Source organism: Bacillus rossius, chromosome 2 (genome assembly GCF_032445375.1).
Source record: "Bacillus rossius redtenbacheri isolate Brsri chromosome 2, Brsri_v3, whole genome shotgun sequence".
NCBI classification, from domain to species: domain Eukaryota; kingdom Metazoa; phylum Arthropoda; class Insecta; order Phasmatodea; family Bacillidae; genus Bacillus; species Bacillus rossius.
Window position 1 is genome coordinate 125,326,110 of NC_086331.1, and position 16,387 is coordinate 125,342,496.

The window sequence follows — 16,387 nt, forward strand, 5'->3', positions numbered from 1 at the left end:
CAATATGTAAACTTTTACAGTAACAGAATGTACATCAATAGTTATCTAGTGGTTTTCCATGGCACACTAGCCTACTGCAAAAAAAAATGTGTTCATGAAGAGGAAAGTTTACTATAAAAAAATTTCTATAATCATTCATGGAAAAGAAATTAAACTATAAATTGAATAAAATTATGAAAATTCCTAGTCATTCCTTATCAATATAGTGCTGCCAAAAAATCTTGAATAATACAATACCCCAAGCTATAAGCTAAAGAAATTTTAATTTATAGTATAAAATAGCTTTGCTGGGACATTTGAGACACAAATAGAAGTAACACATACAGGTGTTAAACTTGCATTATCAATTAACACAAAAAATTTTAAAATTCACTAAAACTTTTACATAAAGAAAATACTAAACACTACAAACAATTTTAATGGTGAGAGTACATCTCTAAAGTAGACTTAAATAATTTTACATTTATTAGTTTAAACTAAAATTATGTCAGCATAAAAAAAAAAATATTCACCTTGGTGCAGAACGGACATGATCAGGAGTTTCTGCCAGACTGTCAAAATACGAATCATGAGAGACAGAGCGATTGTGTCCACAAGTCTTTCCAATCACAGTTTCATGAAGAGATGACGAAGGGTCTTCGTGAACGGAGGAATTTAACTCCAACGTTGTTGAATTTCGAGCCGAGTTAGCTCCCGAAGAAAGGCTTTCTGCACTCTTTACTGGCCGCAACTGGCGTCGCCCTTGCGCTAGATCAGCTTCTGTAACTGCTTTCACCTGCATTGGGGCAGTGACATCATTAAGTAGACTCTGATGCCGTGGAACAAATATAGTGGCAACATAATCAAATAAATTCCCAAATTAATGTCTGTCAAAGGTAACTTTACTAGAAAGTAATACGTACGTCCGTGCGTGTGTGTGGGCGCACGCACACACAATCAAGCTCGCAATAACTCACTGAAGTCTTTCATAACTTAAGGCTCTTAAAAAAGAATTGAAAACATTTAAATTACTAAAAGCTTCCTACATCATGGACAAATATGTCAGAAACACATTTGGCAGTTTGGTTAAGTGATCAGAAAAAATTAGTTAAGAGCCAAAAGCCCACGTTGAACTAAAAAATTTAAAGATTTCTTTCAGAGTGTTCCACCATTATGATTTATTTACCTGAAGTCACCATTCTCAACATTTGGGCAAAAATACTTCTGTAACATGAACTATGTTTAAAACCAAGTCTTGTGAAATTATATGTGGAGCACAATGTATGCTTATCACTTCTCATTCCAAGACATAAAAATAAGGGTTCGAGCATTGAATATTCTACACCTATAACCTAAATGTATTTCCAGTGCAAATTATCACTCCCAAATCCTACAATAGACCACAGCCAGTCCCTGAATTTTCTGGAATGGTTTTGGTGTTGTCTCAGTGATAGGTATGTGCCCACATTACTGCACATTCTGACTTTTCAGAGGATTTCGTACAGGTGGCGAACCCACGTGTGGCGGCATGAACTAATACATATTTACTTTCACGAACATCGAGGAACATAACAAGCATATCAGTGGGCGAAATAATACTTTATGATAGTGAAACTATCCTGGAAAACATTTTGTAAACTTGAATGGTCATAACAAGAAAAAATTGCAACTTAAAAAAATACTTGAGAAAATTACCATTACAGTCTGAAAACCTATTTTTCAGGAAAACAATTTGCCAAGTCTGTAGCAAAGTGGTAAAGTGCGTGGTACCTGATATCAACTGTACGAGTGATACCATGTTAAGCTTCTTTTACTATTTTATACAATTTATTATTATAATTTACACACTATAATTTATGCAATTATATTATTGTTTTGTCTTTGAGTAATTGCTATCATAACTTTCAATACATAGTTCAGTCTGTTGGTTTGGTTACTTCATATAAGGTAAGCCTATACCCATAATTTTTACTTTTAGTAAAAACAAATCATATAAGCACAAAGTGATTTATTTTGTAAATGAAAATAATTAACTCTACACCAATTTTGCTGTGAAATGTTTTTTCTATGGGAAAAATTGTGTTACCATATATTGATAGGTGTTTTAAAATATTTGAAGATAATATTTTGTGAATATTAATCAAATAAAATTCAACTTCTAACGCACGTACATAAGTATACACACCCTTTTTCTAGTGGTTTGATTGATTTATATTCTTTTTTTAATAAAATGGGATCATACTGAGGTTCTCATATGATCATTGGATTTCATGAATGACATATAATGTTAATGTGTAACAAGCACACAGCCTAAATTATCATCTCTCAGAAAGTTTGCATCGGACATAAAAATTTATATGAACGTTTACAACTAGCAAGTAAGAAATTAGCTACGACATAAATGGCTGAGTATTGCTGAATTTAAATATTTCAAAATTGTATATTTATATTCCACTAGTTTCCCCAATTGCCACAAGCTTTCAATTATTATGTCAATTAAATAAATATAAATAACTTTTTAAGGTTAAATTTGTATGATAAAAGTTTGTTCTTCATCTGTATTGTAATTATCGCAAGATTTTTGTTTCTATGCTTTGATACACAGAGCCTGACAATGCATAAAACGTATTGATAATTATCTAATTAAATGCAAATTTTTTTAAAATTTGGAATTAATTCAAATTTAATACGTTGAAAGTTCTTAGCTACCTATTCTATCTGGAATCAATATTCATTTCTACGCCCATCCATTGAAAATAATATTAACAATTGCAATTTTATCCAGCTTATTTTCTAAAATGTATGCAAGTTTGCTTGGCCCTGAAAACGTAATCTTGCTTTGAAAAACCATTTTAAAAATTATTCAAAGAAAAACATAAAGTCTAGATGTAAAAAAAGGTGTGGCCTGCATACTTTTATAGTATTTTTTGACATTTTGAAAAGATAAAAGGTGTCGAGGGAAGAAAGACAGTAATTTTGAAAGTAATTTGGTGAGCCAGCACAAACATTCCTAATGTGAGGAATGAGGAAGCAACTCAATCTCTGCTGTGGTACAGAACATGTCATACCCATCAAGTTCACAGCTAATTTGGAGACGCTGCCTCACCATAGGTACACCTCATTCTAAGGTCTATGCAATGGAGTGAATAAAACTGCATTTTTTTGTAGCGGAAATAAAAATTAACCAACTATTATGAAATTGTAAATAATGAAGCATATATATGAGAATGTATAATTTAAAAAAATTTTAAAACAATATCATGGGAAGGGGAATAACCATTTCACCACTACTGATATAAATTCTTGCCACATTAAAAAGCTTACAGGATGGAAACCTTTTTCATGATTTTTCAAGTAAAATAACACACAGATTATGTAATGATAATGTTCAAAACCTTTTTAAGAACACATTAGTTGTGCTCAGTGAGGGATTGGTGTATGTGTTTTACAGCCATAAAAATGTTCTAGCTGAACAATTTTTCTTAATTTTTTAATGAGTAAAATAAATTTTGTAAGCGAACAAAAGTAGCAAAAAGTTTGTTCTTACTGTGCCAATTGTTAAAAACCTCTCAACTTAATGAACAGATGCTCAAATACCAATAACTTTCACTAAGAAGTTACTATCATGCTATGAACCATGCCCTTAAACCTTAGTGATATCAGCTAATGCAGTTTAAACTTGCACCAAAGATGAGACTAAGATTACATGAGCTGAACAAACACAGGTGAATTTGGTTAGCAATTATTTTCAATTTTATTGATCACACCAAACATGGATTGTAATTAGCATTTCAACACTTTGATAGTTCAAAAATACCAACAAAAAAAAGAAGTTATTCTATGTACATATCAACAATCCAGAGGTGAGCATACCTGCGGGAGACACAAATCCGAAGGAGTGCAAGCTTTCCTCTGCGCGGAAGTTCTTGAAGTCTTGCGCACAGACTTGGTGAAAAGAGATTTCCAGCCAAGGGGTGAACGTTTGGAACTAGTTCTCTTTCTCACTGAACTCGGAAGCTCTAATACAGTATGATATTTAGCAGGCAGGTTTGATGGACCTCCTCCAACTTCAATATATTCCTGGTCCATTTTTCCAGAGGATAGCAAAGCTCTGGTGCGAGCTTCTTCAAGAGACAACAATTTTGTCGGTGTTGAAATAGCCAACGACTTTGGCCGAATACGCTTAGGTGTGACTGTAACAATGGCAGAGGTATTGCGTAAGTCATAGTTTACTAACACAACACCTTTAATAAACATTAAACTTTAAAATTTTTGCTATGTTGGCCAAGTTAAAAAGTAAAGAGACATCCACTATCATTTTCTTACTAAAAAAAAAAAAACAAAAACAAAATTATTTCCACACCATTAAATACACTGTATACATATATATATTGTTGGCACATTACAAAAAATTCAATACTATGAATATATTTTGCTAATTTCAATAATCCTTCAGCCAACAAGGCTGAACTTGTAAAAGAAAATAATAAACCAACCATTTCAAACATTTACTAATTTATAACTCATTTTATTAATTAGATGTTATATTTTAATGTTATCTTAAAATCCAGAAATTTATAATCAAACTGTTCGAGCTTAAAATCTGCCTTCATATTTAATTCTCAATTGAACGTACATTTTAAATTGGAAATACCTATTTTTAACATACTTATGTGCTATTAAAATTGATCCTGAATAGAGATCATGCCTTACTCTGTTGCCGAGGGAAGAACGTGGACGACAGTCCGTCGCAGAAAATGAGCTCCGAATAGCAGACGAGGAACTCGGTGACGACCGCCTGGACTCCGACGCCCTGCAAGGCTGCGACCCCGCCCACTTCCAGCTCCTTGCAGCGCAGCAGGTTGGGGGCCCACACGATGGCCACGTTCCTCGCCGTCATCCCGGTGGCGTGCCCCTTCTCGGCCACCCGCGCCAAGTGCTTCACCAGGTACTCCAGCGTCCTGAGCACGAGCCTCACGTTCACTCCGTCCAGCACACATCACAACACAGCATCAGGGGAAAACACAGGGGAAACAGAAGGCTACAAAAGGAGTAAACAACTGTATCAGATGAAAAAAAGTTGGCTGTAAACATACAAAAACAGGAAAAAAAAAAATTGGTTGTCTGTAAAGTCGGTTTACGGACGATAGTTTAACGTGGCGACGTCGTAACAAAACATTGATGAAATGATTGCATACTTTTATGAATAAAATTGAATCATTTTTATTGAATTATCACTATTTTGTATGGATACAATATATGTACAAAGAAGGAGTGAAATGAAATCTACAATTTAATTGATAAATTTACTTTTATATGCACTCATTAATTCAAAAATGTTTATTACTTTAACGAAGAGATTATTTTAACTATAACTTTTATACATGTTTGCTATTTAACTTCTTCCAATCTGTGTTATTCTGTTACGGATAGGACGATGATAGGAAAAGTAGGAAACAAATGGGAGTGTTTCAAGTTTAATGTGCCTCGAAAAAGTCAAATCGATGGTTGTTCCCATCGAGTGGAAGAGAGATAGATGCGGCGCAAGTGTACAATGAGCGTAACGGGACACATCGTAACGGGACAATGTGTGTAACAGGGCACTTTTTCGTGCGTGCAGCCGGCGTTCATCGATTTATTAGACGTCACGTCAAAAATTCATTAAACTCAAATTGATTGAGGCTGCATAAAGATGAACTGTCTGTCTGAGTGAGTGTGTGTGTGTGAGTGTTTGTGTTTGCGAGGACTTGTAGACAATATTTCCGCAAGGAACAGAGGAACTTTTTTTTTCAGAGGATGTCACACAGGTTCTCAGATTGAAAAATCTCGGCTTCAAGCTGTACAGGCAACATGGTGTGTAAAAATTAGATTTTTAAGAATATTTTTCTAGGACCTCGGATTGAATTTGAAATATCGAATGCACAGTTTGCATGTGTGATCACCACGTTGTGCTAGTATCGCTCGAGATTACACACTTTTAAACACATTAATCAACCAGTGCCTACTTAAAACTCCAATTGAGGCCTTTTACACTCATCTGTCAGTAAACGTCTTTCGTTCCCACTCTGCTACAGCAGCCGGCTCCATTATTTCATTTTTCTCCTCGTATATGTTGTTTTCGGTTGTCGTAATCACTAATGGGTCATGCAGTGCCTATGTTGGAAAACAAATGTTGCGGAGAAAAAACCAACCAAACATGTACTATCGACTAACATAAGTAACCGCTGGAACAACTGGAGAAGCACCTAGATTCACGCAAAAATACAATTTTCCTGTTACAGTTCGTGCCTATAACTCTGCAGTGTTGTGTTCCCAGACGTATGCTTCTCGACAAGAACAGCTTGTTTTGGAATTTCCTGCCACCCATTACATTTGTACCCATCACTTTACGAACGTTCTGTACATCAATAGGCTACTTGAAATTCCCCAGGGCGAGGAGGGGGGAAAGGGAAACCGAAGGAGACCAACAGACCGACGGGAGAGCTGCTCTCCGCCAGAGGAGGAGGGGCCAGAGGGAGTGCTAGGGGAAGACAGCGCTGGTACAGGATCTACAGCAAAGAGCCGTGTTGAAACACAAAGCCGGTGTCCTGCCAAGCGTGCCAAGCTGCAACCGTGCGTGCGGGGAAAACCTGAAACGCTGCTGACGCGGCGTGGGATAAGGGACAGTGGGCCACGCAGCCAGCCACTTCCGAGCAACTAGCAGCGCTCAAGCCGCATGCAGAAAGCTAAAGTTGAAATGACCACACAATAATATTCAATAATCAAACTTTTTTTTAAAAATATGAACCTTGAAAAAACATACTCTTAAAATGACCATAATTTTTTAAAAATTTAATCGTGCAAAGATAATAACTGATTGCGGCACACCGCACGGCACATAGGGTCGTGAAAGTCTGATCTATAACGGACGTAGCTCCTGAGCGCACGTTGTTTCCTTTTGAATCGGCGTTGATTCTTTGCAACATCTGGATGTAAAGGTGTAAGTGTGTGTATCCATGTACTGACCTGTGATAACTGTAACTAATTAACTTTTGTCCCTTACATTGCTCTGATTGAGAATAGTAATTATAAGTGAGTTCGTATGCTGCTGAGCATGCATGCAGCACAATCCTTATATTAATATGTCTTGTAAGTGTTAAGGGCTTTATTCTGAATTTTTTTTTGGAAAATTAAAGCCTTTGTTTGAATCTCTTTGTCTTCTTATAGACAACATGAACCAACACATACCTCATCTGTTCACATAGGGTAACAGATGCACTCCCTACAGCAAGAGTAAAACACTTTATAATCTACGAGTCAGGTTGTATGACACTTTGTACAATATCTCCCCAACAAAAGTTCCCAAATGACCTTTGCTTTTGTGGTTTTATGACACATTTTTTGTATTCTACTTCATAGTAACTATTTGTACAAATGTTATTTCTATCAATAGTAGTAAAAAAATTGCATTGTACATATATATACTTTAAATTGTAATGCAGTTCATATGAATATGAGTTAAAGTCATGAAACTAAAACTGAAGATCACTGGCCATAGTTTGTGATATTTAAAAAAATGGAAGAATCACATTGAGATGATACATAATTTTGCTTTAAAATTATTAGGTTACAATACCTGTAGTGTGGTGGTGGTAATTTCTGCACTGCTTCCCTCATGCAAAGAAGTCGATATGCTTCATCTTGACTTGACTGCACAGCAGCAACAAATGTATCATACAACTGGTATGTACATAGTGGATTAGGGAGTTCCCTGAAGTACATCTTTAGAAGTGATGCCACCGAGTGAATGTCTAAACGAATTGCTTCATCCTCATACAATGCTGGCACACGATCTTCATCAAATGCATTTCTAAAAATAACAACTAGCATCAAAAACTAAAGACAATACAAAAATTCACTTCAAACAAAACTATAAATAAAAAAAAATTAAGGAATTATTAAGAACAGTAAATACGAAAGTAAATTGATGATGAAACATATATTGTGAAGGAAATAAAAACAGACACTAATATATTATACTGGATATAATATGATATAAGAGTCAAAACAGAAGATAAACTTTGTTAAATCTAGAAGATGAATTTATGTTAACAATCATAAGTCACACTGCTCTATATTCTTGCTAGAGCTTCCCTTTCACCAGTCTGTGTATATTGAATGGAATGTGAGTCAGGTTGTTTTATGCACAGCTATAATGTGCAAGCAGTCTTATAGTATGCTGATTAGCTATGAGAAAAATCAACACAAACAATGGCAGTAATCAATAATACTTGCTCATGTGGTGAGGGTCAGGGGTTCGATCCCAACCCTTGGCATGACTCAAATGTATGAACGGTGAGCAGACTCATCCTGGTTGACCATATCATACTCCAATCATGGCCACCCAAAGGAACCAATCACAGCTTGCTGTGAATGGCCCTATATAAATACTGTGCCAGAACACCATACTTCATTTGTATTTTCCCTTTAAAATGACTACAACAAGGAATGCCAAAACACTGAGCCCACAATAATTATTTTCATGGAAATAGCGTCAACTCAGAAGCCAAAATTACTATTTCAGGGAACTGTATTCCTACCACATTTTACCACTCATTTCCAAGCCTCGGACTCTTACACATGCACACTCTGATAAGAAAATCACCACTAAAGGAAGTTACCTTTTAGTTTTGTCGACATTCTTGGTCAGTAACTAATATGTCTTAAACTTATGATGTACATAATGTGCATCAGGACAGTTCCCAGAATTTTCACCCAAAATCCCTGTTATTTCCCTAAATTTTCCTGGAACATCCAAATCCCTTCTGTTTTCCCAGTCATCAGAAACCCAGGTTAAAAAATTAATGTCAAACAGTACCAACCTGAACTAAAAGAAAGAATTATAAAGTATTGATCATGTGTTATTGTCTCGAATCATCTTGCTGTCCACGAGACATTAAACACAAAAATAAAATAAATAATAATTCCAACCCTTGGGGTCTTATACTGGTACCTTCCTGCAAGAAAACTGCCCCTCATATTTACTTTCTGTAGTGGACATTATCTCCAATCAATTAATTTGGTGAAAATAGCATGCTAATTGGAATGATATCTATAATGCTACATGATTAATTACCTCAATTTTTGAATGTTTGAAGTCACACCAGACAGACGATATATTCCATCAACTATACCGTAGCTCTCAATAAATTCTGCACAACACTTCAAAACCATTGGTACTGAAAAAAAAAAGTGAAACACCTCAAATCAATGATGGAGGAACCAAAAATAACTTCAGAATCATGTACACTAGAGGAGACAAGTACCAAAAATGTAGTAACGTGTAGTGATAGTCACGTGGTAATGCTGTTGTGCACTGACAGTGCAATGTTTACTTTGAAACAGTGTGCTTACACAGTTCCCATAGTAACACACACAATGCTTACTTAATTACTAAGGTGTCCCAATTACATAGGCACACATTTAAATATCGTACATAATTTGTGGATACAGCCAAGTACCACACAATTATAAACGCAAAATTAAATACAAACAACTTTTGTCAAAAGTTGGCTTCCTCCCATAGGTTTAACAGATAATGAATTAGTCAGGTGACAGGCATCCACTGTGCACTCAGTTTTATTTACCCCTACACTCCCCACTCACACCACTGATCTTGGCAATGTATTACTATATTCATTTATGTTATTTGAAATGGTTCCGGTTCCTATTATTTTAGATACTGGTTGTTATACCATACTTAAATATTTTTTTTCTATGTGTACTTAACTTAATATCATCAAAAATAAATTTCTAATATATTATTGATTATTGATTAGCCAAATGTACATCCAAGCTGGTGTCCTGTCATATTTTATGTTTTTCATTGAAATTCTTTAACTGATATTTACTAAAGCCAGACACTTTATCAGTAATCCTGTAAAATTATTAACTTTTCAGTTTGCATTTTTTTTAAAAGCCACAAAAGTCAAATTCTGAAGGTCTTGTGGATTCTACAAGCAGTTCTGAGTAAAACCTTTACAATTATCTTAAATCACAATTCTTTACATGGACTAGGTCTCATTACAAGGTATGGCCACTGTGTGTAGCCAAAAACATGTAAACCATTCTTCATGGATAATGGAGCCATTAAAATTATGTTACTGACAATTTATAAAGCCATCCTATTGAACTGTACAAATTACAGAAGTGTTTTAAGTTAAACATGGAATATATTTTCCTGTTAAATCAACAATGGTACATAAATGCAAATATTAAACTTGTTGTATATTAAAACATTGACTGTTTTGCAGCATCAAGATTATGTAACACGCAGTTGGTATTCATGTTTTGGAACCCACTCTCAATGTACCATATTGACTTGTTATATATACATCTGGAGCAACTACTTCATAAGGGATAAAACAATATATATATATTTAAAAAAAAAACAGTATAATCTTGGAAGAATCATTATCTTAACCCCTTTTGTGCATAACATAGACATTTAAAATCCCATGTTTACTACTATCTTTACTGTAAATTATCACACGTGAATGTAGTACAATTCCACAATATCTCTCTGAGTTATTCTATGGGTCAAAAAAATCCTTAACAGTTCAGACAATGCCTGGTTATCACAGGAGATAAAAAGAAAATGATGGTGGTAGAAGTTCCATAAAAATATCTGCAGAAAGAGGTTACACTTTATACCACATAGAGTTTTAAAAATGTATTAACTTTAAACAGCATCACAGCTTAGACCCATAAAAAATACATTCACATCATAATCAACAAGATAACAATCCAAGGGATGAAATAAAAATGCTGCCTTGGCTGTAATCAGCCAAACATGCTCTATCCTGATCCAGGTGACTTGAACAGCTGTCACGTAACAAAGTGAATAAAACATTAAAGCTTCTTTAAAATACATAATGACTGATACACAACAAATCAATATTATGCATTTATTAACACTTGCAAATAAAACAAAAATAAAAAACACAAACTAATTAGTTTGAGAAAAATTAAATAGCACAAAATTTAACTTACTCTCGTGACCTGAATTTAACAAGTGTTCCCCTAAATCACAGCCAAACACTCTTTCTTTAAGGATTCCAAACTGTTTTAACCTTCTACGAGAAGGTCTTGCCAAGATGTAGGATCGGAAGAACGCAATTATTTTGCCATGTTTTCGAAGCACAGGTTTGCTGGGTTCCTGTTTTTCAATGCCACTGGAAGAAGTAGGAAGGTGCAAGTTACGTGGCACTTTGTCTCCAATCACTGCCACACATTCACATGGGAAGAAACCTACTTGAAATCCTCTTTTGCCACGCCACCAAATACTCTCTTCAGGAGGCGGCATGTCTATGACTGAAATCATGTCACCTACCTGGAAGAAGTAAGTACAATTAATAACTCATAGTTTCAAATACAAAACTGTACAAATAAACATGAACTATTCACTCATCACACTTAGATTATTTAGAGGCAAGCAGTCTGCCTATTGGACATATTTGAACAAATTCTAGTAACAGATGCCGATAAGGAGATAAACTGTGTATGTAAGAGAATATACTTTGTGCCAGAACATTATATGTCAACATCTGTAATAGATAAGTGGCTGTACCTGTAAGAAATAAATACTGCAAATATGACCTTGTATAAAAGCTGTGTCAAGCAATGTAAACAGTTCAAGAAGGAAGTCTGATGTTTCTCTTATAATAATGCTCAGTAAATTGTATTGTTACGAATGCAAACAGGACAGCGACGCACATCAGGCACGGAGCTGACCACTGATGTCACGCGCCGCACACTAGCGTAAGGCATGCCACGCGTGCCTGGCCGGATTACAAGGGTCCTCGCTACCCCCTCTCCTCCTCCCGCTTCCCTTGCACTGTCCCGCCTCAGGCCATTGTCAATTACCCTTTCAGCGGCCTGGGGATTCTGCGGGTTTCCCGAGGCCGCCGCGCAGAGTGGCACTGTCTTTAACTGTCCAGGGTAAGCATTTTAACTGATAACATTTTCCGAGGCATTAGTGAAATGACTTTGATCAACTGTTGTGCATTTAAATTTCTGAATATGGGTCTGTTTGTGATCTTATTTGTAAATGTATTTACTTCGTTAATTGTTTTCAGTCTGAACGGCTGAAATGATTGTGAACATGAATTTACTTAAATTACAGAGCAGCGTTTGCTTTCAAAACAGTTTGTTAATAATATTACTGTACTGTGGCTCCGTACACGGTATGTTTCGAGTGAAACACACCGTGCTCTAAAGAGGTCGGTATCGTTCTGCCTTGGTTCTCACTGCTTCGCCTCTGGTGTCTTTCTCCATCTCCCTCCTCCTCGGGCATGCGTGGGTTGCAGCCCCGCATCAATACTAAGTGCCTGGGTGCACCTTTATCGTTCTTTTAATGGTTAAGTTTCATCAGAGTTAGCATTACAACAAGTGCGCTGCCGAGGTGTCGTGGCCCATTCGTCCGTGTGTGTTTGTGTGTTGTGGCTGACATGAGAATCTAGAGAGTAACCTGTAATTTTAACTAGAAATCAATTTGTATTCTAGGTCGTGTTTCTATCCCGTTGTCCAAATTTTGTTTGACTATGACTGTGTTAAGTACTTTTTGCTGTTTTCATTCACAGAGCCAAGATTGCCATTTGCGCACCTGGTTACACAGCGCCGCTTGGCGTTCTCTTGCAAACTCTCCGTACGGCTCTTAATTTTTACCCTACATTAAAAACTGTCATTTACTATGAATTGTGATTGTAGATTCAGTCTTAGTAATTCCACGAGACTTCATTATACTTAATGCAAAGTTTCCAGTAATTCACGAACCAAACTTGACCTTGCACAGTTTGGTACTAGAACTGTCTATAAGGAATGCTGTTTGCTAAAGGATTCCACTTTGTCGAGATATTAAAATGTTTGTGAACAGCAAATTCATTCAGAGCCTATTTGATCTCAGATATCAGAGGATACTCCTGCTTTCCCTGTCATATTTGCGTTTTTAGTGTTAAATGCATTATTCAAATTGGCTGTGTTAATCCCACGCTTGTAACTGCAACATTTCGGACAAACACTGCAGCCACCGCTCCGCAAGATGCGCACATATTGCTGCATCCATCTTTGATTTATGGATACGTTCCTGTGTTAAGTCTGTGAAAAGCACACCTCGGAGAATCAGTGTACTCAAGTGCTAATTAGATATACCTCCAGCCTGGCATAAGTTTCTCAGCGTGATAGTTTTATGACAGGACAAGGAACTGCTGCCGAGGGGTAGAAAAACATAAAAACAAGGGGGTGGGTGACTGCTGCCTCTCCAGCAGATAGAGAAAGGCCGCACTGTGACACAGTGCCATACTGTTTATGTTCCAATCAGCTGAGAAACAGTACACAAATACTTAACTTGTGCTGCTCATAATTCTACTGAAGACAAATATATGACGAGACCCAAATTCGAGGGCGGCCCATACTGTGAAACAATGATCCAGGTGATGACCACAGTAATTACAGTAACATCTGAATCATTTCCATGAATGCTAATAATGACAAAACATTACATACATATTTTATAGACTAATTTAACATTGAATTGATGTGCCACTATAGCCAAATACTAAAAAAATGAATTAAGTATTTTAAAATTGGAATCATAACAATAAATTAAATTTCCTATACGAAATTGATGTATTATTGAAATGAGCAACAAAAATGTGCCACTAATATTACATTTCAATAGATTAAGTGATTTTTCTCGTTAATGATTACAGCTCTTACTCATTTTAACTAAATTAATGGAATTATGTTACATTTCAACTAATGCTAGAATTATTTTTTATGTTTTAAAAAGTGTACCAAAATGACCACATTATACATTAGTTTTGGCAATAAATAGAAAAATATGTCATGGTATGTGATGTGCTTTTATCAACTAATAAATGACTTTACCCAACATTTGAACATGAAAAACCCATTGTAAAACAAAGTTTAACTATTAATAATACTGGCAATGAAATTTCCCACCACTATGATTTTGACCTATAAACTCATTTAAAACACACATTGAAAAAAAAAAACAATGAATTTTGGAATGTTAATTTATTAAGAAATAATAAAAATATAACAATGCACTGGTAAAAAAAAAATTATGCCAAACACATTTTAACTGCTATCACTGGACAATTTGATACTCAAAAACATGTCCCTCAAAACTTTAAATAAAATGAAGATTTTTATTTTTGTTTATTTTAGAATACTGACACGAAATATATAATTATTTTTACTTAATTTACTGTGTGCAACTTTGTGGTAAAAATTTACTAAGGCAATAAATACTTTGAGCACTGAAATTTAATTTAAATCAAACGGTTTGTATAAGTCAGTTTCTAAAATATTTTAAGACAGTTAGTTACACAATTACAAATATATAAATTTTACTATTCTAACGAATTGTAAACAGTCACATTTAATACTTGTCCATAAAACCAATATAGAATTATTAAGACACAAATGAAAATACAAAGATATAATTACTTCCTTATCTTACATTATCAATTACCTCAAATGATATTTCGTCCCCAGCCTGAGCTATGTATCGTTTGATGGAGTATGCAGCTGCTACAGCAGGAGTGTTGATAGCACAGTTGTCGCCATCAGGCACTAGTAATCTGCGACCTCTATTGTCTAGTTCTAGCCAATTCAAAACTGGACCACAGTTGATAAAGCTGCTATCAATGTTTGAAAACTTTGCCAAGTAATCTGTTAGTAAGCTGCGAATCACATTCTGCAAAGAAAACCGTAAGTATAAACAATGGTTTATTACTATATATACATATTTTAAGCATCTGACTACATAATTCTATACAACTGTAAAATACTCTCAACTAAAAAAATTAATTAGAATGAAACCAACACTTTCAAACAGAACATGATTCTAAACGAGACCATTCCAAAACAAAATGTTATTTGGTATCCAATTCATATATTATGCACAAGCAAGCCAGTAAAAAGTGACTAAACAAAAGTTATGCAAGTATAGTATGTAACTTCTCAGTCAGCAAATGTAAATCTGAGTTAAGGCCAAATAATTCTTTAAAATAATGAAATGAAACGGCTCTGATAAAAAAAAACTTGGAAGAAATACTAAACCCCTGCTTTGGAGCTGATTTTTGGCCAGTAATTTTAATATAATACTGCCAATATAGTTCAAATTCATTAATCAGTTAATACTATAACATCTCCTATTGTCTTTGTTAAAAATGGTTCGCGCCATTCGCCACAGATGGCAGCACCGTGGTTTTTGCACATTTCCGTTCATTAACTTCCGTCACATTCACAAAATTACTCCCACCAAATGCTGTACACTGAGAGCTAAGATGTTACACATAAAAAAAAAGTAATTGGTCACCTTTTATAACATAACCAAGATTGGGGTTCTTGACCAACTTATACAAAGATAAGATGCATCAAGGAATACACGAAGATGGCCAATGGTGGTGTTATTGAATGTTGCTGCAGTAACCACATTTTACTTATACACCAATCCCTCACTTAGCACGACTAATGCATTCCTAAAAATGTTTGTGTTATCCGAAATCACGAATTCTGAAGCACTGGTCTCAATAAATAGCAAGGCTATTTTACTTAATGTGTTCCAAATTGTGTAGGGAAATATTCTTCAAGCAATATAAATGCGTAGAATAACACTCAATGATAAATATGTCACACATTTTTCTTTATGAGCCTTACCATTGAATACTTTGTATGACAAATTCAACACCGTGTAACGGGAGATATAATCAATTGGCTGGTTGACTTGCCCGCCCGGGCAAAACCTTCAACTCCCGTCGCGTACCTTTCCGCGAACTTTCCAAACCTTCCTTTAGTGGCAATGAAAATGATATTACTGCCAGATATTTACATTTTCATTTTTCAAAAATTAAAGAGCTTATTTGTGTATCATCGCTTGGTCCACACCCATCCTGTCAGCCCCCCCCCCCCCCTTTTTTTTATTGTACCATTTGTTTGACAACCTTTTCCATGAGAATCATCTTTTCATTTCTGTTCCGGTATCGAAGTCAAATATATTCCCGCTAGTATAACCAACAGCATCAGACTTGCATAAATGTTTGATAGAGTACTTATTTTGTATGATTTTGCGCACAGTTGACTTGCTTGAAACTAAAGTGCGACCAACATAAGCGTGGCCTTCATGACAATCTGCACGCCGTAACACTTCTAGGCTTGAACACGATGCATTATGCTTTACTTAGAAGTCATGATTCCACTATAATTCCCACTGCAGATGCTTGTGCACGTATAGTTACCAGCAGACGAATGGGCAGACACTGCTTTGTTTTGTGCGAGTTCCCTGCCATTGGCTAGACTGAAGTTCATCACGGCCCGGTCTGTAGCTGGGCGACAACGGTAC

The 16,387-nt window shown here is 35.5% G+C and overlaps 1 protein-coding gene across 7 annotated transcripts in view; it reads right to left on the bottom strand.

The window, feature by feature from the left end:
* LOC134529777 (GTPase-activating protein CdGAPr) overlaps nucleotides 1-16,387 on the bottom strand; it is a 99,165-nt gene that overhangs the window by 41,112 nt on the left and 41,666 nt on the right. For all 7 annotated transcript variants that reach the window (XM_063364208.1, XM_063364211.1, XM_063364213.1 and 4 more), the window contains 7 exons: nucleotides 14,516-14,740; nucleotides 11,011-11,350; nucleotides 9,095-9,197; nucleotides 7,595-7,828; nucleotides 4,693-4,940; nucleotides 3,853-4,172; nucleotides 513-775 (listed from right to left, as the gene is read on the bottom strand). In XM_063364208.1, the coding sequence (XP_063220278.1) occupies nucleotides 513-775; nucleotides 3,853-4,172; nucleotides 4,693-4,940; nucleotides 7,595-7,828; nucleotides 9,095-9,197; nucleotides 11,011-11,350; nucleotides 14,516-14,740 (1,733 nt within the window). The remainder of the gene's footprint in view (nucleotides 1-512; nucleotides 776-3,852; nucleotides 4,173-4,692; nucleotides 4,941-7,594; nucleotides 7,829-9,094; nucleotides 9,198-11,010; nucleotides 11,351-14,515; nucleotides 14,741-16,387) is intronic.